The 26,233-nt window shown below is 38.5% G+C and overlaps 1 protein-coding gene across 3 annotated transcripts; it reads left to right on the top strand.

Annotated features, from left to right (window-relative positions):
* The first annotated feature begins 586 nt into the window (after window positions 1-586).
* Window positions 587-26,175, top strand: LOC113119553 (low density lipoprotein receptor adapter protein 1-B-like). Of its 3 annotated transcripts, XM_026289114.1 has the most exons (10): window positions 587-839; window positions 9,101-9,243; window positions 15,794-15,906; window positions 16,427-16,541; window positions 18,918-18,990; window positions 19,774-19,869; window positions 19,965-20,065; window positions 20,141-20,175; window positions 21,223-21,254; window positions 25,462-26,175. In XM_026289114.1, exons 1-10 carry the CDS (start codon window positions 755-757, stop codon window positions 25,506-25,508), a joined length of 840 nt encoding a protein of 279 aa, XP_026144899.1. In that variant the 5' UTR covers window positions 587-754; the 3' UTR covers window positions 25,509-26,175. The 3 variants fall into 3 exon arrangements, with proteins under 3 accessions (XP_026144899.1, XP_026144897.1, XP_026144898.1); XM_026289112.1 differs by lacking the exon at window positions 21,223-21,254 and having other exon boundaries at window positions 588-839; window positions 25,462-25,747; XM_026289113.1 differs by lacking the exon at window positions 21,223-21,254 and having other exon boundaries at window positions 588-839; window positions 19,968-20,065; window positions 25,462-25,747.
* The last annotated feature ends 58 nt before the right edge of the window (window positions 26,176-26,233 follow it).

The following is a 26,233-nucleotide window of genomic DNA, read 5'->3' on the forward strand; positions in this document are numbered from 1 at the left end:
TAAAATGACTAAAACTAAAATGCTATAGTAAACTACATACAGTCCAATACAACAAAATTACTAAAATTAACTTATAAAAAGCAGAAAGTATTAAAATAAAGTTAAATTAGCAATACTATTACACTGATCTGCCTTAGGAAACATTATAATTATCCATACATTAATTATTAAATAAATACTGAAATGCTAAAAAGTGCATGACATTTAAAAATCATATTTCACTTGATTTGATTTTATGATTTCATAAAAACAAGCCTTAGTTTCAATAGAGGGCTATTTTTTATGGCCACATGAGGGCGACAGAGATGAGATCCGTAGATTCCTCTCTATGCTCTCACTGTCTTCGTGTCTTTCTATTCTGGGAATCACGGACTGAATTCTAAAGTAGGGTTACGAATGTTGACTGGGCAGGCATTCACAGCGCTCATACAAGGTTCCTTATTAATAATAAATAAATAAATAAATAAAAACGCGTGACTGTTGTTTGATATTCGCGCGCAACCATTTCAAAAAGGACACGTCTGACGAAGGGATTGTTTAACGCCGTTGCCATGGAAACAGAATCTTTGCGCGCGTAACTCGAGCGTCATTTTGATTGACGGATGAAACACCGCCCCGGAGACGCGGAGGCTCAAGTCTTCCCACAGATGTCGGGATTGTCGGCGTCACGGCAAAAACAAAGTTGAGAGTGAGAAGACGTAGTTCATGGCCAACAGCAGCACCTGAAGACGCTTCTCCGTTCATAAACATCGCCATGGATGTGCTCAAATCTGCCAGAAGGGCTTTTATTCGCAGTCCCAGCCTGACCAAACAATCCAGGAGCTCAGGCAAACACCAAAGTGAGTAACGTTAACGTTATTCGTGTCAACAGAGAGACTTTCGTCTCAAAGTGCGTGCTGTCGATCCATACGCATCTGGACCTGTTTGTCAGAAGTGCTAACTATGTTTGGTAACTTAATACACTGTTTTCCTTATAGTTAGGAAGGTATGTTAACGTTAGTTAGTTTGTGTTAAAAATGTTTGTGTTTTTATGTTTTTAAATGGCTCTTGATTACAACTTAGACATATTCTCTGAGAAGTTGTTTAATGAAAGGCACAGATGAGTATTTAAGTCATATATGTGTTTGAGATTCACAACCTTCATACCAAACTACATGTTTTAGGGTTCATTGGTTGATGTCTGGGTCTCAAAACCTGTTGAGCTCCCTATCTAGACCGCAGTAATGACCAAAAACGCTGTCTAGGTTATGAGAAATTGCTGGAGCATGTCACCAACACTAGCATGCTTTTCATTAGCTCTCAAAAACCCAGAATTTTTATTTTTAAATCACTTTTGCTTTAAGTGCAAATTTCTGGAGGGAAAAAAGTAGCAAAATATTTCCAGGGTTGCACAGTTTCACCACTGTAATCATTCACTATGCAAGTACATACTGTCTAGGTCCAGGAGGCTGGAATGTGGATATGTTCATCTCTGAGATGCTCTCTGGCACTCTGTGAAGATCCTGAGATATTTCTACACTTCACTGACCTCCTGTTAAATATTCTGGAAAAGCACACGCAGAGGCCCACAGTGCAGTGTCTTTGACCTTTATAAATCTTCCAGAGAGATATATCTGAAGCCTCCTCTAACTCTCTTAAAAGTTTTAGGAGGCTGCATCCAAAACATTTAGGAATATTTATATGTATAGTGTGACTTGAAAGAATAAAATAAAATGTATCTCAGCAAGGCCTGCTATTGCTTTTAAAATGTAACGTTGTCTCAAATTTACACTACTTTAAAAAATAAAATAAAAAAGGCAAACAAAAATTGTGAAATAAACATGATGCAAAGCCAGCAGTGCGATTTTTGTCGGCATCTGAAATCTGTTTCCTTCTCTTTGGCATCGATCCTGGACTAGTTTACAAGGAGACATTTGTTTGCTGGCAGTTTCCAAGCCATTCTAAGGCACATTTGTTTCGACAAAGACTTCTTCAAAGTTGCAATGTACAAGCTCAGAACAGAGCTTTGAAAGCAGGTGAAGTGGGCTGGCTTGGTCTTAACAAGGTCAACCTTTATTTATTTATATTTTTCCTTCAGTGCGATCAGAAAGTTTGCTGTGCATTTTCATTTCCCCTTTAATTCTGCCTTGACTTCACAAAAGCGGCTCTGTTTGTTGGCTGAGAGCTGCTTATCTACATGACCTGGAATGCAAGAAGTCTGCAAGTACATGGTTATGATTGTGTTCGGTCATAATTCAGTCACAGTGAAGGCTAAGGCTTTGCCAAAATGGTAAAAGTTTCCAACATCATCTAGCTACCAGTGTTTATAGGTTGTTTTCTCAACGGATGAGTGATGAAGAATAAGACACATTTGTGTGTTTAACATTCTTTTGTTTTTGATCTACTGACCTACTTTTAGCTGCAGGACAAACTTAAGCTAATTTCACCACTACTTGTGGAATCCAGAATTTTTATTTTTTTATTTAACTGGGTTGGAGTTCATTTTGCCAGCTAGACTGTGTATGATTCCTCTTTAAACCAGTGGTTTTAAACTTGTGGGTCATGAGTCCCGAAACAAAACAAATCAGTGGCAGTTTTGTTCTGATAGGGTCATGGTTGAGCAATGATAAAACAGAGTATCAATGCTAAATAAAAGGACCGATTTAGTTTAAACCGCATGTACCATTTTTTTTTTTTTGTATTATCTTTCATGTGTATATATATAATACCCCCCCCCCCATGTCGGATGCACAACTATGATTTGATGGATTTTTTTAAAAGTATCAATATTTGTATAAAAAATTGTAAAAGCAACATGAATAGGCCTATTATTCAGATGGGTGGTTCAATAATAATTCGCCTTGTTATAGTTCCCTTCCTCTTGTATGTCGTAAAAAAATTAAAATAAAAAATAAATTAAAAAATCAGTTTAATGACTCTACAATGCCATGTGGTGTAACCATAATATAAGTAACAATAAAAAAAAAAATTCTTACATGTGAGTGTACACATCATCATTATTTTATTACAAACCCGATTCCCAAAAAGTTGGGACACTGTACAAATTCTGAGTAAAAAAGGAATGGAATAATTTACATATCTCCATAAACTTATATTTTATTCACAATAGAATATAGATAACATATCAAATGTTGAAAGTGAGACATTTTGAAATATCATGGCAAATATTGGCTCATTTTGGATTTCATGAGAGCTACACATTCCATAAAAGTTGGGACAGGTAACAATAAGAGGCCGGAAAAGTTAAATGTACATATAAGGAAAAGCTTATTAGGTCAATTGGCAACATGATTGGGTATAAAAAGAGCCTCTCAGAGTGGCAGTGTCTTTCAGAAGTCAAGATGGGCAGAGGATCACCAATTACCCTAATGCTGCGGCGAAAAATAGTGGAGGAATATCAGAAAGGAGTTTCTCAGAGAAAAATTGCAAAGAGTTTGAAGTTATTATCATCTACAGTGGATAATGTCATCCAAACATTCAGAGAATCTGGAACAATCTCTTTGCTTAAGGGTCAAGGCCGGAAAACCATACTGGATGCCCATGATCTTCGGGACCTTAGACGGCACTGCATCACATACAGGAATGCTACTGTAATGGATATCACAACAATGGACTGTGGCAAAGTGGAAAACTTTCTGCGGTCAGATGAATCAAAATTTTAAGTTCTTTTTGGAAAACTGGGACGCCATGTCAGATGAATCAAAATTTTAAAGGGGGGGTGAAATCCTATTTCATGCATACTGAGTTTTTTATACTGTTAAAGAGTTGGATTCCCATGTTAAACATGGACAAAGTTTTGAAAAATTAAGTTGTACGTTTGAAGGAGTATTTTTGTTCCAAAAATACTCCTTCCAGTTTGTCACAAGTTTCGGAAAGTTTTTTTTCGAGTATGGCTCTGTGTGACGTTAGATGGAGCAGAATTTCCTTATATGGGTCCTGAGGTCACGTCTGCCGGAAGAGCGCGCGCTCCCGTATAGCAGAGCACTGAGAGCACAACAGACTTCACTGATCAGAGCGAGAGCGTCGCGAAATGTCACAAAAGAAGTGTGTTTTTGGTTGCCAGGGCAAGACAACCCTGCACAGATTACTAAAAAAAAACAAAAACATTAAGGGACCAGTGGACGGAGTTTATTTTTAAAGAGCATCGACGGAGTTGTGGAAGTGTTTTTGTTTGTTCCCTGCATTTCGAAGCTGCTTGTTTTACAAACAAGGCCCAGTTTGACGCCGGATTTGCGTATCGTTTTTTTCTTAAGGATGATGCAATCCCAACGAAAAAGGGTCACGATCGTGTGTTGGAACCGCAGGCGGTGAGTAAAACTGCTTAAAATATCTCTGCCTCCTTGTTAGTTCGTCCGCCTCCCATGCCGGAGACCCGGGTTCGAGCCCCGTTTCTGAAAAAAATTGACACAAACTATTTTTCTCTTATAAATATAATAAAACTAAAGCTTTTTTGGAGATATGAAGGATGCAGTACTACTCTATAGGTACTCAAGATTAACAGGATATTGATTGAAAATGAGCATTTCACCCCCCCCCCCCCCCCCTTTAAGTTCTTTTTGGAAAACTGGGACGCCATGTCATCCTGACTAAAGAGGACAAGGACAACCCAAGTTGTTATCAGCGCTCAGTTCAGAAGCCTGTATCTCTGAAGGTATGGGGTTGCATAAGTGCGTTTGGCATGGGCAGCTTACACATCTGGAAAGGCACCATCAATGCTGAAAGGTATATTCAAGTTCTTGAACAACATATGCTCCCATTCAGACGTCGTCTCTTTTAGGGAAGGCCTTGCATTTTAGTTGGGTGTCCTTTTGCCTGAATTACTGCAGCAATGCGGCATGGCATGGTTGCCCAGGTTGTTCTGATAGTGGCCTTCAGCTCATCTGCATCGTTGGGTCTGGCATTTCGCATCTTCCTCTTCACAATACCCCATAGATTAAGGTCAGGCGAGTTTGCTGGCCAATTAAGAACAGGGATACCATGTTCCTTAAACCAGGTACTGGTACCTTTGGCACTGTGTGCAGGTGCCAATTCCTGTTGGAAAATGAAATCTGCATCTCCATAAAGTTATGGTCAGCAGCAGGAAGCATGAAGTGCTCTAAAACTTCCTGGTATACGGCTGCGTTGACCTTGGACCTCAGAAAACACAGTGGACCAACACCAGCAGATAACTTTTATTTTACATTAATAAAAAAAAAAAAGAGAGAAGTTGACGTCTGAAGAAAAACAAACAGACATTTCATAACCTCATAACATTCATAATCTGATAATTACACTGATACATGACAGTCTCACGCATGCACACAGAAGGTTTTCCGTCAGCGTGACGCACGATTATATTTCACTTATAACCACTTACTATAGTGGTAGCTATTATAGGCCTCTAAATCAATGTATTAATCATAGCCTACTTGACCAACTAATAATAAAAAAATAGTGATGATGCAGCGCTGAGCATTTCTGTATCTGCACCTGTTGCTGCGGGCCACGCAGCAAAAAAGAGAGCGCTGGCCAAGTTTGAGGAAGACTGGGAAAACATTGTATGTAGAGCAGGACGAGGATGACGACGAAGTACAGCAATACATGCGCCCCAATCACAACATGGAAGGTGATGGACGAGATGTGCTGCTCTGGTGGAAACAGCATGAGACCCTGCTACCGCAACTGCTCTGTTTAGTGTCCCCGCCAGCAGCAGCAGCAGCAGCAGCAGCAGCAAACGTGTCTTCAGTGCAGCGGGAAGAGTGATAGAAGAGAGGAGGACTGGGTTAAGACCTTCCACTGTGGATGCTTTTCTTTTTTCCGCGATGCTTTGTAAGAGACTGTTCTAACTTTTCATTTGATTGGACTTTATTTTTGTTTAACTGTTGGAAAGAAATGGAAAAAAAATGGCCATGTTCTGTGGTGCATTTTTGAGGTAAGATTACCTGCAAGTTTGTTTGTAATTTAATTTACATTGTTTAGATTGTAGGCTATTGCTCATTGCTTCTTTTGCGAGTGCTGTTGCGAGCAGCCTGAGCCTGCCTCAGTTTTTAAAAAACTGTTGTTTTACTCACTGTGGTTTAATAAATAAACATTTATTAAACTAACTGTCTGTGTTATATGCTTGAAGTGTTTTATATATATATGGATTTTATTGTAGCCAAGTATTAGCGTTGATTTGAGAGGCTAAATTGATCAAACATGTTTTACTCGCTATCTGCTCGGCTACTTAATTGTCATCAAAAAAAAAAAAAAATGCTCCAAACATTTGTCTAAATTAACTTAATAAAGAAATAAAAAGAAACATAACTAACAAAACTGACCTATTTTAATGGCTGCAAATAGGGCAGGCTGCTGCTGTGTGGCTGCCGCTGTGTAATGGACAGAAAAAAAATAAAATAAAAAATGGGCTGATGGTTCTTATGAGCTGTCAGACACGGGTCGGGCTAGGGCCTGATCGTCTCGGGCCAGGGCCAGGCTTGGGCCTAGACTTGATCAGGCTCTGTGTAATGAATGAATATAATATACAAATTTCACTTTTTGAATGGAATTGGTGAAATCAACTTTTTGATGATATTCTAATTATATGACTAGCACCTGTATATATGGTTACACCACACAACTTTGATTTTGTTATATATTTTTTGATTTGGTTAATAATATTTTTACAATATTTACTTTACTGATAAAAATGTGAATTGCATCTTAATGTATTTTTAATTCATGTAAATAAAAAAAAAAAAATTATTGACCCAGTACTAAATGCAGATTTTCAAAAATGAACGCAGGTGACTACATTGTTCACAGATAGCAAAAGGAATAGACTTATCAGCTTTTAAACAGGAGGTTTGATAAAGATTCACCTTGTCATAGTTCATAATTACTTTTGGAAGTATTTCATTTTGCTATCTCCTATGATCACTTCTCATCAGAGTGATCAGAAATGTCCTTCTTGCTGCTCCAAAGTCATGTGCCTGAACAGAGAATGTGCATAGTTTGCAGCAAACATGGCTGAGTTGTAATGAAGAGAGAGTTTTTATGGTGTTTTATAGTGGTGAGATTTATCGCCCGTGCCTCTGGATTGTTGGTGTGTCGGTGCCCTGCAAATACTAAAGAGTACAGCAGTCAGATGCAGAGTGCCAAGGAGACGTCCAGCTGTTGAGCCTTTTCCAGGCAGTCCATTTGATAAAAGCATTCGATATTCACCTCTCATGTTTCATGAGGAGTTGTGTGGAAGTAGAAACATGAGTTAAGATTTGTTAGGAAGACCTGTTTTTTTTTTTGTTTTTTTTTTAATGAGGATTTGTTCCCAAAGAAATTAGGCTATGTTTAGTAGTTGTTTGTAATTCTCACACAAAAATATATCATATGAAGGTCCTTATTAACTTGTCACAATCGCTTGCATCATCTACTTTTATTGGAATGACTTCCTGTTTCTGAGAGTGCTGATTATTTTTCCATTTTAAAAAATAAACAATATGATTGTTCTATCTCACTCTATCTTGCCAAGACTGAAATAACTCCCAACCTTACCATGACCTCAGAAAAGAGGAAAAAAAAATTGCACCGTAATCATATCTGGCCCAACAGCCAGCTGAGTTTCTGATTTTGGAGCTTGAAGGCAGGAGGTGGTTTGGGTCACTCCACCCTTGGATGGTTCTTCAGGGACATGGTTAAGACCAAGTAGTGCCCCCCCCCTTCTGTGATTAAGGGCCCTTGGGTGTGTCACTAATCAGTATGTCACTACCAGGGCAGTATTATTACACCCTTTTCCATCTCTGCATGTCTGTGAATTACCCTGGTTTTATGCTGGGGTTGTAGACCATCATCAATCATTTCAGCATGATATACTATTTAAGGAGCTGTGGGAGAAGTAATGATACACACCCTGCAGCTTCCTAAAGTGATTTAAGGACACAATAATTCACTCATCAGTTTCTTTGTAATGATTTGAACATCTTTGGTATGACTGGTTCTGTTTGTGAATTTTGCTCTTGTTGTGACACGTTACTGTCGGCTGTTCACAAAAATCAACAATGTCTTTCTGAGACAATGATTCACTGTTTCCTGTGATTATGTATGTTTCATTGAACAAGTGGTACAGTAGCTTTAATGGTTGAGCATTTGAGAGGATTCTGGGATTCTAGCAGATCAGTAGCTTGTTCGGACTAAAGTAAATGAGATGCAGGAATAGTGCAGTTTGCATCATACTGCTCCATGAGAACTTATAACACTACTGAATGGCAAGAACATCACAAAGAAGCTTTTCTTTTTTTTTTTTTTTTTTTTTTCTTTTTTTTTTTACTATATAATATAACATTTAGGTAGAATATATACTTTAATGGCATATCTGGGTCGTTATCTTTAATTAGGATCATATAGAAAAATTAACACACTAAGGATGTACTTTGAAAAACAAACCATTGAGATCATACATAAAAAAAAATTGAACGTGAGGGTGTATGTTCACCAGTTTTAACACATCTGACTAAACGGAAAAAAAATGTCTTGTCTGTTTGGGATTGGTTCCTTTGTGTTGTAATTCCCAGAATTGATCAGTGGGGATTTTCTGAATTTAAATGTTATAGCTCCACTGCAGAAAGCAGTCAGCCACAGATAGTGTTACTAGAGCCAAACATGTGAGCCTCAACAGAAATAACGGGAGAATATATTTGTGTGCATTTTAGTTAATGGATGGAAGAAACTGATTAATGTGTTGCAATCCTATTGGGAAATTATGCAGATTGTGAAGGCAGGAGTGTTGGAGGTTTTCTAATCTTTTAAGCAAAAACATTGCTTGAAGACGTCTCATTAAAAAGGCTGCTCCAGACCTTTGACTGTCTTTTTGTTTTCAGTCAGCCCTGGAAATAAGGATGTTCAGAGGCATCCAAAATGTTTTAGGCCTTGAATATCTTTAGATATTTAGAGTGTTTAGAGCAAAGGTTGTTTTTTTTTCTTTCAATATTTCACAACTGTTTGTGACCTCTAGAGTCTTTGTTGTGCATTTTGAAGCTGTTTTGTCAGTGCTGACTTGGTTTAACCCACATGTGTGGATGTTTTTGTAGCTGTTTAGTGTTTCCTCATAACCTCTTCACTCTGTTCATCTTTTCTCCCCTTGCTCCAGAGCTCCCTGAGAACTGGACTGACACGAGAGAGACTCTTCTGGAGGGAATGACCTTTAACCTTCGGCATCTGGGCATGACTCTTGTGGACCAACCCAAAGGCGAGGAGCTCTCAGCCGCTGCTGTCAAGAGGATTGTTGCCACTGTGAGTTCCGTCATTTGACAAATAAACGATAACAGTAATTATTAACACAAACACTAAATGCACTAAACACAAATACATTTTTAATGTATTTAGACTAATATATATATATATATATATATATATATATATATATATATATATATATATATATATATATATATATATATATATTAGTGCTGCCAAAATTAGCGCGTTAACGCATTCGATTAATTTGAAATATTTAACGCGTTAAAAAAAAATAACGCAATTAACGCGGTTGCAGTTTTTTTATTTCCAGTTGTGGCCTATGTGTGTTCAACGTGCAAAGAAATATGGATAAGACCAAGGAAGGACTTTTAGACGGAAAGTTTCAGTATAAAACTCTTCAGTCTGCCACAAGAAACATTACTCTTCATTTAGTCTGCCACAAGAAACAGCAACATTAAAATCATGAACTCAAATGTCATTGTTAAAAAAAAACAAAAAAAACAATGACTGTAACAGTGCGTAAATCAGACCTTTCTGTAACGCTAACGTTAATAAGCTTAAAGGAAAATAACGAAATAATTGTGTAGCGGAGTATTTTTTGTACACAGTGCCGCGAACTGTCAATCACTCCTGTGCGCGTGCATCACTGTCCTCCTCAGCTGCAGCAACTTGCGCTCTCTCTCTTCATCAAGCTTTAAAACAAAAAGGGGACAAAAAGATCATATTGTCTTTGTGCATAGGCTTTAGATTCATTAGATAAATGAATATCTAAATTTGTGCCTTGCCGTCTACGGTATTTTTTTAGAACTAGAAAAAAGATGCTGCAGCCAATGAACAGCCAGCGGGGGCTGCAGGACGACTCAACCTCCGCAGACAGTTTGTAATGTTTATCAGACAATAAATACTCAAGATTTTGCTTTAGTATAACTCACAACGAGTTTCACACACCTTCTCCGGCCACGTTGAGTTGTTGACACTTAACAGTGGGAAAAGCGACACATGCGCTATTCACTTGTATAACTTAAGGGTGAATGGGTAATGTAGTTTCTGCTCTGGGTGGGATGAATTAGGAAGCTTGCATTGTGAAGGGCGCTCTGAATATCGGCAGTGCAGGTAAAAGATTAAAACCTCTATTAAAACAGATGTCCAAATGAGCGTACCGGTACGCTACAAGCACGTTCTGGGCGCATGGAGAGGTGGCGGTACGCTCAAGAGCTATATTTGGAAGTGGCAGTACTGAGTACCGGTGCCTACCGGCTCACTTAAAGCACTGGCAATGACTATACTTTGGAATTTTTTTGCAGTCCACTTAGAATTCAACATGGAAATCATTTTTGTTTTTTATTGGCATTGATTGTTTTGAAATTCAAATGATACTTACATGCCTGTGTTTTTATTTCTGTAATAAATATGGCTTTCAAGCCAACAGTTAATTTGGAGGATATTGATGGTTTATTGCAGGTATGTTGTTTACATGAGAAAATCTGTGTTACAAGTTAAACAAAAATTCCAATAAACAATCATATTTTGAATTTAAGTAGTTTCTTTGTCTTGAGTTTACATTAATTATTTACATTTTACATTTACATATCCAAAAAGTTTCAGTCTTTTAATTGCGATTAATCGCGATTAATTTTAAAAAATTGTGCGATTAATTAGTTAATTTTTTTTAATCGATAGACAGCACTAATACAGTATTGTTCAAAATAATAGCAGTACAATGTGACTAACCAGAATAATCAAGGTTTTTAGTATATTTTTTATTGCTACGTGGCAAACAAGTTACCAGTAGGTTCAGTAGATTGTCAGAAAACAAACAAGACCCAGCATTCATGATATGCACGCTCTTAAGGCTGTGCAATTGGGCAATTAGTTGAAAGGGGTGTGTTCAAAAAAATAGCAGTGTCTACCTTTGACTGAACAAACTCAAAACTATTTTGTACAAACATTTTTTTTTCTCTGGGATTTAGCAATCCTGTGAATCACTAAACTAATATTTAGTTGTATGACCACAGTTTTTTAAAACTGCTTGACATCTGTGTGGCATGGAGTCAACCAACTTGTGGCACCTCTCAGCTGTTATTCCACTCCATGATTCTTTAACAACATTCCACAATTCATTCACATTTCTTGGTTTTGCTTCAGAAACAGCATTTTTGATATCACCCCACAAGTTCTCAATTGGATTAAGGTCTGGAGATTGGGCTGGCCACTCCATAACATTAATTTTGTTGGTTTGGAACCAAGACTTTGCCCGTTTACTAGTGTGTTTTGGGTCATTGTCTTGTTGAAACAACCATTTCAAGGGCATGTCCTCTTCAGCATAGGGCAACATGACCTCTTCAAGTATTTTAACATATGCAAACTGATCCATGATCCCTGGTATGCGATAAATAGGCCCAACACCATAGTAGGAGAAACATGCCCATATCATGATGCTTGCACCTTCATGCTTCACTGTCTTCACTGTGTACTGTGGCTTGAATTCAGAGTTTGGGGGTCGTCTCACAACTTGCCTGTGGCCCTTGGACCCAAAAAGAACAATTTTACTCTCATCAGTCCACAAAATGTTCCTCCATTTCTCTTTAGGCCAGTTGATGTGTTCTTTGGCAAATTGTAACCTCTTCTGCACATGCCTTTTTTTTAACAGAGGGACTTTGCGGGGGATTCTTGAAAATAGATTAGCTTCACACAGACGTCTTCTAACTGTCACAGTACTTACAGGTAACTCCAGACTGTCTTTGATCATCCTGGAGGTGATCATTGGCTGAGCCTTTGCCATTCTGGTTATTCTTCTATCCATTTTGATGGTTGTCTTCCGTTTTCTTCCACGTCTCTCTGGTTTTGCTCTCCATTTTAAGGCATTGGAGATCATTTTAGCTGAACAGCCTATCATTTTTTGCACCTCTTTATAGGTTTTCCCCTCTCTAATCAACTTTTTAATCAAAGTACGCTGTTCTTCTGAACAATGTCTTGAACGACCCATTTTCCTCAGCTTTCAAATGCATGTTCAACAAGTGTTGGCTTCATCCTTAAATAGGGGCCACCTGATTCACACCTGTTTCTTCACAAAATTGATGACCTCAGTGATTGAATGCCACACTGCTATTTTTTTGAACACACCCCTTTCAACTAATTCAACTAATTGCCCAATTGCACAGCCTTAAGAGCGTGCATATCATGATTGCTGGGTCTCATTTGTTTTCTGAGAATCTACTGAACCTACTGGTAACTTGTTTGCCACGTAGCAATGAAAAAATATACGAAAAACCTTGATTATTCTGGTTAGTCACATTGTACTGCTATTATTTTGAACAATACTGTATATATATATATATATATATATATATATATATATATATATATATATATATATATATATATATATATATATATATATATATATATATATATATATATATATATATATATATATATTTTGCATGATATTGAGGTGATATGTGTGGTTTGAAGTGTGGTTATCACGATCTATATGTATGCTACTATAGAAGACCAATGGTCAGTTTAATAAAACTCAAACAGAATAATGAAATTTCACCATATAAAAAAAAAGATGTTCCTGTTTGTTGTTATCATAAATGTACACAAACCTGTTTCATGATTTGAAGTGATGTTACTCATAAGAACATCCAGAAATTTTCAGGTATATATTTAAAACGGGAAAAGTGTGAAGAATTGAAATATGTGAAGTGTTTGTCATAGGGGTGTGCATTGGCACTGCCCTCACGATTCGATTCGATTACGATTTACGAGGTAACGATTCGATTCAATTCGATTCTACGATGCATTGGGATGCATCAAAATTCTACTGCACACAAGGCAAATTTTTCATCAATCATGAGGCAATACAAGCAGATATTAAACAACAGATTTTATTGGCTGCTATGTGTCTCCTGTATCTTTGACATAAAAGTTATTAAATTAAAAGTATTGGATATGACATTTTCATACCTGAAAATGAAAACAGTCAAAATCCCTGCTTTCAGTGTTTTTTTTTATTTATTTATTTTTTTTACACACAGTAAAATAGCAGCTCTAAGACAGAGCACTTCATGAAGTCCTGTGCAAATATTAAAATAATAAGTAACACTATTTTAACAACAACCACCTAGGAATAAAAATATTCAGTGCAACAACACACAGTAACCACTTATTACTGTGAAACTTTTTTCCAAGTAGTTAAGTAAAGTGCAAACTATTCTCAACAAAACAACAGCTTGGCAGCTATATGACAATGACAGTTATATATGCCTGCCCCCTGATCCTACCATCACATCAGCTACATACATTGGTAGCTTATACCGGGGCTCAATTGTTTTAAGCATGTGGCGAAATCCCACATTTTCTACCACAGAATAGGGTCGTAGATCCTTCGCTATAAAACATGCCACCGATCGTGTGATCCTCTTTGCTCTCTCGGAGTTGTGTGGCAATGTTGACACTAGCGACTCGTCAATTCTTGGCTGGGATGTGTCGACTTTTTGTGTTGTTGTTGAAGCTAACTCAGGATACCAACGATGGTTCGTGAAGTTAGTTGTATTGCCAACGTGCTTAATTTTAGTGTGGCAGATTTTACACACCGCGTAAAGGCGCGGTCACACTAGACTTTAAACATGCAAAATTATTTCGGACGCCGCTGCGAATATGGGCGGGAGCAAGATAAAACGGTCTCTCCTCAATTATCACAACATGGATTAATATGTGCTTGTACTGTGTCTTTTGCGACGGCCTCGAAAGCGTCTTATTATATTGTACTCTCTGCGATAAAAAAATTATAAAACGTCCTCATTCAAATGTATCTGTTCCGATTGACACTACAAACCATGCAGATTCTTTTTTATTTTATTTTTTATAATCTTTTAAATATGTATTATATAAAATAGGACGCTGCGCTACAGCTAAAGTTATATAGCGCTTCCTTCATTTTTGAATCTCTGTACAGAGAGGTCACGCAGTGACGTATCAATCTTCTACTGGTCCCACATCTTCACGTGATGCGAATTCGAAGGTCAGAACTTGAACTTTGGAATGTAGCGAAATGCGAAATTTTTCACATAAGCTTGCGTTTCCGGTCTGACGCATTCACATGCGTATGAATGGAAGTCAATGGAGAGAAAAGTGCAGTGTGACCGCCCCATAAGACTTGTCTAGTTTCCCATTCACTTCATAAAATCCGAAATGTGCCCAGATGTCCGCTTTCCAAGCTTTGGGCGTGTTTTTAATAATCCGTCTATCACGGTCATCTCCCTCCGCCTCAGCCATCTTGCTTGTTGTTGTTGTTGTTGTTGTTGTTGTTAATGTTATTCTCCGGAAACCGGAAGTATTTAAACTTCACAACTTTATTGTCCGCCAGAAAATAAACAGTGACATAATAGATTATGGCACTTTTCCGCATCGATGCTGAATCGTTCATGCCCCACATCACAATGCATTGCCGAATCGATTATTGTTGACACCCCTAGTTTGTCATGTTCTGACCATAAAGAGCAGTTTAAACCACAATTAACGGTCTGGTTTCTACAACTTCAATAATCAAAAATCAGCATTTAGTATTGAAAGAAATTTGAAACTTGAAATTTAGTTTATCGTGATGATTAGCCTTACCGACTGACATAAAAATGTTTAACATTATAGTTTTTTGGCCGTATTGCTCATCCATAACTCGGATATGTAGAATATACAAAGATTATATCAGTGAGACCCCTAAAACCACCCTAGCAATCACAGAGCAACACAATAAATCACACAGAACACCTCAGAAAACACATAACCAATGTTTCCTCTAATTTCTTTCTTGCAGAGCAAAACATTTCATTATTGGGTGAACATTTTGGCCAGCTGAGCAAAAACATTCTTTACTGCGTGTTTTTTAAATGATGCACATTTTAGTTTTACCTGGGAAAACACCTTTTACAGTGCTGTGCTACCAAGAAATTATTTTAAAATACTTTGTGATTATAAATGATAATAATATAAAAATGTAACTCTTCTGTATGTCTACTATAGGGATGTTAGATAACTGTTATATATAATTATAGTTTGCATACCACTACACCTGTGAGTGACTAAAAGTCATCTGCTGCTTCCACCCCCTAATCAAGCCTTCTTTAAAACATAACGTTTTATTTCACACGTCATTTTGTTTGCATTGGCTGTTGTGTTGAACTATTTTGTCTGCAGCCATTAAAGTCTTCGATTTCTACAAACTCATTTGCGCACATCATCTCTTTCTTTGAAACCTGTAAACTGCATTCACCAGTTCTAACTCTATAGCGACACCAACTCTATAGTGGTTTGCCCGAGAATTGCAATTCAGGTTTACTAGAATTCAAATTAATGGCCTTCCTAACACATTTTTGCGTGTGCGCTGCATATTATTTCTTCTGCATGGTTGCGGCGGAAGAAGTGTGAGGCTGCACGCGTGCGCAGCTTCGAGGAAACATTGTCCATAACCCTTAAAGTAATCCCACAGAACTTCCTAGAATCAAGAACCAAGTTCTGCATGGACAAGCAACCTTATTAAAATCTTTTGTTCTTGTTCATTGTTTTGTTCATTTGTTAGGCCAAAGCCAGTGGGAAGAAATTTCCTAAGGTGGCTCTGAAAGTGTCTCCTCAGGGAATCGTCCTGTGTGACAGTGTGTCCAACCAGCTGATTGAGAACATTTCCATATTCAGGTGAACTCCACACACTTCTGGCATGACTTCTCTCACATTCAACTGCTTGTTAAACATTCACTCGCTATGAAAGTAATGGTCTCTGACACTTCCTCTTCTGAGAAGTGAGCCCGTCTGACCTACAGTGGAGACGATTTATCCTTCCATCCAGTGTTTTACCACACACACACACACACACACACACACACACACACCTGAGTTTCTCAATAGGGGAGATGGGAAATACAGCATGCTGCAGGAGACCAGCAGTAGTTCCCATAAATCTCATCTTCACAGTTGGATGTGCTTCAGCTGAGCCTACTATGCACACACATACGCTCGCTTCCTATATTTGATTAAAGAAAAACAGCAGTCGTCAGTTCTTCAGTGTGTAACAGCAATACATAAAACAGTCCTTGCAGCTCCAGCACAGTCAGCTGTGTCTGCTCCATATCCAAATCTCTGCAAAACATCAATTTTATTTACTCAAAACTGACTGCAAGTCCTTAACTCTGGTGTGTTTTGTGACCCTTTCCCCCAGGATATCATACTGCACCGCTGACAAGATGCATGACAAAGTGTTTGCTTTCATCGCCCAGAACCAGCAGAATGAGACGCTGGAGTGCCACGCATTCCTCTGTGCCAAGCGGAAAGTGGTGAGTGTTTGATGCTTTCCTTATGAAAGCTGTGAATCTTCAGTCACCATAAAGACTTCTGACTGGAACAAAAGCAGTCAAACAAAGCATGAAGAAGGAGGACAGTTTTTTTCCAGAATAGCTGACTAGCTCACATTGTGTCTGTTGAAGGACAGGCTGTTCTTCAAAGCATTCACTTCACTATCCAAAAACATGCCTGTTTATGGCTAGATGCTCTGAGGGTTAGATACAAAAGCTTTCCTAGTGAGCCGCATAAGTGCACTACTGAAACAAAGGCTGATCAGGAAGCTGGATGAAATCAGAGATGTATTTGTTTTGTCCAAGTGTAAGACATCGCTGGTCAATCTTCAGAGAACGTACTTCCAGAATGCACTGTGCCAAGTTTGGTGAAACAAGTCTGCGACTGTAAACCATTCGAGAAAATTGATTATAAATCCGCTTTGTTCAATACTAAAAACGTTTTGGTACAAACGCAGGTCAGTGTAATTATTGACTGTTTATAAATGTTATAGTTTACCAAGTATGCAGAGTATTTTTGCTTTTTGAAATACTGTGTTGCTATCTTAGCAACATGCTAATGTAAAACAGTTGTGAGGATAGTTGCTTTTGTGGTTATTTCAGATGTGATTTTGTTGATGTAAGGCAGCTTATTTTCACAACTAAAGCTTTGTTTTATGTAGGGATGTAACGATTAATTTGAAAAACATTTCAAATATGTGACTATTCAAATCGGTTGAGATGTAAAACAAATCTTGATATAATTGGAGTAGGAGTTTATATGAATGTATCTCTGAGGGGAACTTTATCTTAGTTATCTAGTAAGTTTTACATGGTATTTTCTTTTCATCTTGCCTCTGAACAAAGCATATTAAAGTAGTGTTCATAAGCTGCTTTGTTTAGAGCGGTCCAGGAAACACTGAATCATTTGTGTTCTAAAGCACCACCTGCTGTCAGAGAGTGAATCTGCTCATCTGCTGTTTCCTTCAGATATGTTTTATGCGAGCGGCAATCTCCCGCACTCTCTCTCTTGAAGCCAGTAAGGAAGTGACTAAAACTGTAATTCATAACTGACTCCCCATGTTATAATGCCCAACTTCGCAGCAAAAAAAAAAAAATAAAATCTACAGCCTGGTGCAAAAAAAGATTTTGGTCTATATAGCTAATTTTGCCCTTCATGACAACTGTGAGGGGGGTGAATTATTTTTATAACTCATAAATTTAAATTATATTAAGCTTTAAAGTACTGCCTAATTAAAGGCGTGGCCACTTGAGTGACAGGTGGGTTGCCGCTGCTAACACTGTCGTCGACCTAGATGGGTGTGGCTTCAGCAACCAACTCCCGTCTCTTTGCCCATTTTCAATTGTCTGGGAGAGTCGCGCGATGATGCGCTGCCAAGATGGCCCACTCTGCAAACTTTTCAAACTTTTTTTTTTTTTTGCTTCAAAAACGCTTTTCAGCAGTCTACGGGTGACGTCAAAGACACTACGTCCATGTTTTGATACAGTCTGTGGTTTCATGCGATTTAAATTCTGTGGTTGCCTCATTGTAAAAGGGAAGTGCACAGACAAAGCCTTAGTTTGTTCATATTAAGATGTTTCTTTTGTGTAACTTGTTTGTTACTTGGGGTTTGTTTTAATATTTCAATTGTGTTTTATTTCAATTTCACAAAGAAACGTGCAGCAATAACCTAATAAAACGACACCTTTTTATTTACTGTATAATGCCTTCAATCTCATTTTGTTGAATTTTTTTTGAGAATCGAATCGTGAAATCAAAATCGAGCCTCGAATCTTGAGTTGAATGAATAATAGTTACATCCCTAGTAATGTTTTTATAATATAATATAATAAATTACATTTATATAAAAATATTATACTTAATATTTTCAGTATATTTTATAATGCATTTAAAGAGTTGATTCACCCAAAAATCTAAATGATGTCATTAATGACTCACCCTCATGTCGTTCCAAACCCGCAAGACCTCCTTTCATCTTCAAAACAGTTTTCTCCTGTTCTTTCATATTCTCTCTTATCAACGATTTATTTAATTCTATCTTTCTGTCTCTCTAATAGTTACCATAAAGAGGTGTTTTATGTCCATATATTATATAGAAAGAGGCAGATCTACTTATTTTATTATAGCTTTGTGTTAAATTCAGACTAATACTTTGCCTTTCGGTTTGATTTGTCTAGGTATGTTATTTGGTCTAAAGTTTGCAAACCACTGATGACTGCTGTTGAAATCACTTAAAAATGTGTGTGTGTGTGTGTGTATGTATGTATGTGCATGTTGTTCTTGTGTATGTATAATGCACAGATACTCTCTTCCTTCCTGTCTTTATGACTCGCTCTCGTCTTGTTGTGTTCTCTCAGGCTCAAGCGGTCACACTCACGGTGGCTCAAGCCTTCAGAGTGGCCTTCGAGTTCTGGGAGGTTGCCAAAGAAGGTACAGTGTCATATCTCTCCACAGAACAATGTGGAGGTTGTATATAACTAAGGATCATACGCCACAAGTAGAAAATTTGTCACCTTTTTGTGAAGATGCTCTCCTGATGCGGACTTTGAGGGCATTGAGGCTGTCGTGATTGATTATGGCAGTCGTGCCATGTTAGAAATGATTTAGTAAACAGAGATTTAGATTTCTGTAATCTGAAGCCAGTTAATGCATCACAAAGATATTTATTGTATATCTTCAACTGTGAAACTTATGTTAAATTAATGCACACAGACCGAATCGGTTTTAGTCTTTGGTTCTTTTAATTGTGATGATTTTGGCTCACATTTAACAAAAACCCACCAATTTGCGATCTCAACAAATTTGAATACTTCATAAGACCACTTAAAAAAAAAACTAGTGAATTGTTGGTTTTCTGCAAAGTATGTTAATTTACTGTACATGTGCTCAATACTTGGGGCTCCTTTAGCTTTAATTTCTGCCTCAATTCAGCATGGCATGGAGGTGATCAGTTTGTGGCACTGCTGAGTTGGTCTGGAAGCATAGGTTTCTTTGACAGTGGCCTTCATCTGCATTTTTTGGTCTCTTGTTTCTCATCTTCCTCTTGACAATAGCCCATCAATTCTCTCTGGTTTTACACGCATTTTACAATTTGAGTTGAATTACTGAAATTAACTTTTCCACGACATTCTAATTTATTGAGATGCACCTGTATATTTCTGTTTTATTTTATGGTAAAGCATCAATTTAATTCATGGGTTGCTCTACTTTCAGAGAGAGAGAACCGTGTGAAATGGGATTCAGCTGGAGAGACATCCAACAGTTCACAGTCAGAGAGATCGGTCAGCCTGAACAGCCTTAAAGTAGGAGGTACAAACTAAAACTCACTGTGCCTTCTGCTCTGTATGTGTGTGTGTGATATCCCTTCAGCACTTTGATACTAAAGGGCTATGTGTCTGTTCTAGCAGTAGCTACAGAGAACTTGTTGGACATTGATGATTACTCATCTGCTGTGGAGAATGTTGACAATCCTAGTGAACCCAACAACAACTGCACCACCCTATGGGTAAGACGAGGCCTGCTGGCCATTAACTTTGCTCGTATTGTTACAGTTCGATTACCATTTTGTTCCTCATTTCAGGAGATGGATGATGGTCTGGAAGAGGCTTTTTCAAGGTATGAGGCACCCAAAGCTGTTCTTATCTTCTCTCACGAGCTTCTGTCTCATCTAAATCTCCTTTCTATCTCTCTTCAATGAGGGGCAGGAAGGGCAAATCCTTGAGAAGTGAGCTGCATGTAAAAAAAAAAAAAAAAAACTCCCGCACATAAAGACGATCTCAAACTACAATCTTTCTGTGTTTGTTCTCAAAGATTGTTGGAAGAGTTTGAAATATATCTTTTAGTTTGCTCCACATACTATTTGGCCTTTGATTAATCATCCGGAGCAATTGAGCAAAGGCACTTTTCCCATACCGAAGTCTCATGAGACAGATTTTCTGATTGTATTTGTTTATTTTCCACAGAGTCAAGCTAGAGCTTTACATAACAGTACTTTGGCAGGGTATAATTCACCCTGCGAATGTAGAGTTGGCCTTCAAGGATTTATTTTTAATGGCATAAAGATGAAAAACCTGACCTGAATATTTGTGCTTTGAGTACAAATGTTTTCAATTTTATTTGATTAAGTCCACCAAACAAGCTGAACATGGAATGCTTGGAAATGTTTCCTCAACAAGCTTCTTATTTATTTTAATTTATTTTTTCCTGTCAACTGCTGTTCTTGTCTGCTTTTTGTGAGACTTAAAATGAGCAATGAATATTTGATACTGTAAATAAGAAAAGAAAATAATGTCAATAATAATAATAATTATTATTATTTTTATTCTTATTATTAATAAAAAAATTAAAAACTGCGCAAATTAATAATAAAAAAAAATTATATATATATATATATATATATATATATATATATATATATATATATATATATATATATATATATATATATATATAATATTATACATTATATTATTATTAGTTTTTAATTAGGTCTGGGCTGAAGCAGCTAATACCGCATTTAACCTTTCATGCCTACCGGAAGATAAATATCAAAAACTGGCTGTTTCATGCATTATCACTTGTTTTAAAATAGAACTGGTTCTTAAAGGGGTACGGAGAAGCATCCTGCGGCACTTGATTGTTGTGCTCTCTCTTTGTTTCTAGCTGCAGTTTGGATAGCTATGAGTACTCTCCAGGTAACAAGCACAGGTCCAGTCCTGTACCAATCCAACCTGAGCTTAACATCCACCCGCTCCATACCCAAATCTGTGTTCTGTTTATATACCGTCTGTCAGTCTGTAACATCATCCCCCTCCCCTGTTGATCCCTGCCAACTTTCACTCATCAACCCAACCAAATTAGCATCCTGGGCTGGTACTGACCCAACACACAGACCTGATTGTGTATTTGATGGCAGGGTTCTGCAGTGATCCATATTTGAATTCAGTGTGGTTTGTTTACAATATCCCATCATTTTCAGTGTAGCCAGTTTGTATGTTATTTGTTTTCATCCTGTTTTTGTATCCCTGAACATAACGCTTAGTTAAAAGTGTAATATGATTGCATTAATGTACTGCATGCCTTCTAACCCTACAAATAAAACCACACTAGTTGTTAGCATAGTTGATAAAATAGCTACCCCCCAAATGTGTCCTTTCAAGGAATAGTTCACCCAAAAAAAAAAAAAAATTTTTTGAAAATGTACTCACCCTCAGGTCATCCAAGATGTAGATTAGTTTTTTTGATCAAAACAGATCTGGAGAAATTTAGCATTAAATTACTTCTCATTGGATTCTCTGCAGTGAATGGGTGCCATCAGAATGAGAGTCCAAACAGCTAAATAATAATCCACACTTGTGAAGTGAACAGCTGTGTGTTTGACGTAAATCCATCAAGATGTTTGTATCTTTACATTTACATTTACATTTAATCATTTAGCAGACGCTTTTATCCAAAGCGACTTACAAATGAGAACAATAGAAGCAGTCAGGTCAACAAGAGAACAACAACAGAATACAAGTGCCATGACAAGTCTCAGTTAGTCTAGTATAGAACGCATAGCCAGGTGTGTGTATATATATATATATATATTTTTTTTTTTATTAAATGAAAAAGACAAGAAAAGGAAAAGTACTGGTGTTAGTAGGTTAAGTGCAGGCGAAAAAGATGAGTCTTTAGATGTTTCTTGAAAATGAGTAAAGACTCAGCTGTACGAATTGAGATTGGGAGGTCATTCCACCAGCTGGGCACAGTCCAGGAAAAGGTCCGTGAGAGTGATTTTGAACTTCTTTGGGATGGCACCACAAGGCGTTGTTCACTTGCAGAGCGCAAACTGCTGCGGGGCACATAGGATTTAACCAGTGAGTTTAGGTAAGTTGGTGCCGTGCCAGTGGTCGTCTTGTAGGCAAGCATCAGTACCTTGAATTTGATGCGAGCAGCTACTGGTAGCCAGTGTAACCTGATGAGGAGAGGAGTAACATGGGCTTTTTTTTGGCTCATTGAAGACAACCCTCGCTGCTGCATTCTGGATCATTTGCAGAGGCTTGACAGTACATGCAGGAAGGCCCGCCAGGAGAGCATTACAATAGTCCAGTCTGGAGAGAACAAGAGCTTGGACAAGAAGTTGGGTTGCTTGCTCTGACAGGAAGGGTCTAATCTTCCTAATGTTGTATAAGGCAAACCTGCAGGACCGTGTCGTTGTAGCAATGTGGTCAGTGAAGCTTAATTGATCCATCACAACTCCTAGGTTTCTGGCTGTCCTCGAAGGAGTTATGGTTGACGAGCCCAGCTGTATAGAGAAGTGATGAAGCAATGGGTTAGCTGGAATCACCAGTAGTTCAGTCTTTGTAAGGTTAAGCTGAAGCTGAAGGTGATGGTCATTCATCCAGCTAGAAATGTCACTCAGACAGGCTGAAATGCGAGCAGCTACCGTCGGGTCATCAGGCTGGAATGAGAAGTAGAGTTGGGTGTCGTCAGCATAGCAGTGATAAGAAAAGCCATGCTTCTGAATGACAGATCCTAAAGATGTCATGTAGATGGAGAAGAGAAGTGGTCCAAGTACTGAGCCTTGAGGAACCCCAGTAGCAAGGTGGTGTGACTTTGAAACATCACCCCTCCAAGACACACTGAAGGATCTGTCAGAGAGGTAGGACTTAACCCACAGGAGAGCAGTTCCAGAGATTCCCATCTTTCCGAGGGTGGACAGGAGAATCTGGTGGTTAACCGTGTCAAAAGCAGCAGACAGGTCCAGTAAGATAAGTACTTAGGATTTTGAAGATGCTCTTGCTAGTCGCAGGGCTTCAGTAACCGAGAGCAGTCTCAGTTGAGTGGCCACTTTTGAAGCCAGATTGGTTGCTGTCCAGGAGGTTGTTCTGTCCAAGGAACATAGAAAGCTGGTTGAACACAGCCCGCTCAAGTGTCTTTGCAATGAATGGAAGAAGGGATACCGGTCTGTAGTTTTCAAGAAGCGCTGGATTTAGAGATGGTTTCTTGAGCAGTGGGCTTACCCGAGCCTGCTTGAATGCTAGGGGAAATGTTCCAGATTGAAGAGAGGAGTTGATAATGTGAGTAAGTGAAGGTATGACTGAAGAAGAGATCGCTTGAAGGAGGTGAGTGGGGATAGGATCAAGTGGACAAGTAGTAGGATGATTGGACAGGAGAATTTTGGAGACGTCCATCTCTGAGAGTGGGGAGGAGGAGGATAAAGAGTGTGCATCGGTCATTGTGAAGTTTTCCTCAGTCTGCGGTGTGGAGAATTGGTTACTGATGGATCTTGTCTTATTTGTGAAGAAAGCTGCAAAGTCGTCCGCTGTAAGAGTCGATGGAGGAGGTGGAGGCGGCGCATTAAGAAGAGAAGAGAAAGTCTTGAAGAGTGTCCGATCGTCACAGCAGTGGAGAGAGTGGAGAGAGAGAGCGTAGGTTCCGTCGAAAGGTGACCTGCGTTGGAGTGTGTGCCACTTCAGGAGTAAGTGCTAGGTTAGCAGTAATGAGGAAGTGATCAGAGGTGTGCAGTGGAGCAACTGAAGAGGTGTCCACAAAGCAACAGCGCGTGTAGATGAGGTCAAGTTGGTTGCCCGATTTGTGAGTCGCTGTAGTGGACACTAGCTTGTGATCAAATGAGGTGAGCAGAGTTTTGAAGTCAGCAGCCTGGGGTTTAAGTGGATGTTGAAGTCACCAAGCAGTACCAGAGGAGTACCATCTTCAGGAAAGTTTGATAGCAGCACATCCAACTCCTCCAAGAAGTTTCACAGTTGACCTGGAGGACGATAAATGACCACAAAGTGAATTTTAACAGGGTGGGTTACAGTAATGGCATGTGATTCAAATGAACCAGTACCTGTAGGTGATGGCTGAAGTGCAAATTTCCATTCTTTGGATATAAGGAGACCCGTACCTCCACACCTCCCAGTGGTACGAGGAGTGTGGGAACAAGTGAAATTAGTAGAGAGGGCTGCAGGGGTGGCAGTGTCTTCAGGTTTGATCCAAGTCTCTGTCAGTGCCATGAGGTTGAGACCGGAATGAGTAGCAATAGAAGAAATGAAGTCTGCTTTGTTAACTGCAGACTGGCAGTTCCAGAGACCAACTGGAATAGAGAGCATAGTAGTAGAGGTCAGAGGGACATGGCGTAGGTTTGTCAGACAGGCCTTCCTGCGACGTACATAGCGTGCTCTCCGACTGTTAGTAATGATAGTAGAGATCTGAAAGCACATAGTGACTACAAGTGTAAGATATATTTGAGAACAAACTTTACAAAGAGTGAAAAAAAAAAAGAGAAAAGCAATACTCAAGTGCCTTGTCGGTGTCCTTGCTCGGTGGAGTCGCGCAGGTAGAGTCGATTGTCTTTACACTCATCGGTCTTCATACGAGGGTTGCCGCGACCGCTGCCGCGGTGAAACCTAGTGCTTTGTATTAGCCTGATTACCTGTGATTGAAGTCAGCTGGACACGCCTTACTATTTAGCAGATCGAAACCAGGCAGTCCCGCGAAAACCAAGCGCCACTTTCAGCACGTATTAACCACGACTTTAAACAAGTTCTCTATTCATAATCTTGTTCTATCCATAATTGAAAAAAATATACATACAATAATTGATGGACTGGAGTGGTGTGGATTACTTGTGAATTATTGTGATGTTTTTAATCAGCTGTTTGGACTCTCATTCTGACGGCACCCATTCACTGCAGAGGATCCATTGGTGAGCAATTGATGTAATGCTAGATTTCAAATCTGTTCTGATGAAGAAACAACCTCGTCTTACATTTTCTGGAAATGTACATTTTGGGGGTGAAATATAACTTCAATGAAACCTTTTGACTCATATGGGAAATTCCAGCAATCAGACCTGTACATCTACATCACTGAAGAGTTTCAGCTTTTTCAGTTCTTCTGTCTCTTTCCCCATAGACTCGCTGAGTCTCGTACTAACCCCCAGGTCCTGGACATTGGGGTGACGCCTCAGGACTGGAACTCTGAGACCGACTGGGACAAGACCAATGGAAATGCACCAAAGGCCGATGAGCTCTTCGGTCTCTGAGCACAGATAGGTTTGTGGGAGGAAGTAGATCTGGGAACTTCATGCAGGAGTTTTCTGCCAGTCGAGAGAGCGGCACACTGGTCCTTCTTGTCCCAATCATCTGGTCCATCACACCAAAGCAATAGCAGATGAGTCTATTTTTGCAACAAAAAAAAATTAAAAACCTATACTATACCTGAGTTTACATGCTTTATTTTTATCAATGAAATTGTATACAGAAAAATTTATGTAGATACCAGAATCAGTATTGTTTCATGTACGTCTATCATATGAAATGTAACATTGTGTATATTCAGGTGCACTGTAGAGTTGCTCTAAGATCTAACCCTGTAGTTTGCTGCTTTGAGATTCATTTATCACCACAAGGCTCTTCATTAACGATAACATGGAAATCAGTATTAAATTGACAGTACAGCTTATCTTTAATTTCTAATGAGGCTTGTGAATAATATTTTGATATTTACATGTTATTTTATTTAATCCATACTTTGATTGTTATAACACCCAAAGGGGCCATTTAATATTTCTCTACAAAAATCTAATAAAAGTGTTAATATTATCTAAGAATAAATACCATTAATATTTGTGTGTGTCTCATTTGTATTTCATTATACAGTATTCCATGATCTAATAATTATTCCT

This window comes from Carassius auratus, chromosome 19 (assembly GCF_003368295.1).
Source record: "Carassius auratus strain Wakin chromosome 19, ASM336829v1, whole genome shotgun sequence".
Classification (NCBI taxonomy): Eukaryota; Metazoa; Chordata; class Actinopteri; order Cypriniformes; family Cyprinidae; genus Carassius; species Carassius auratus.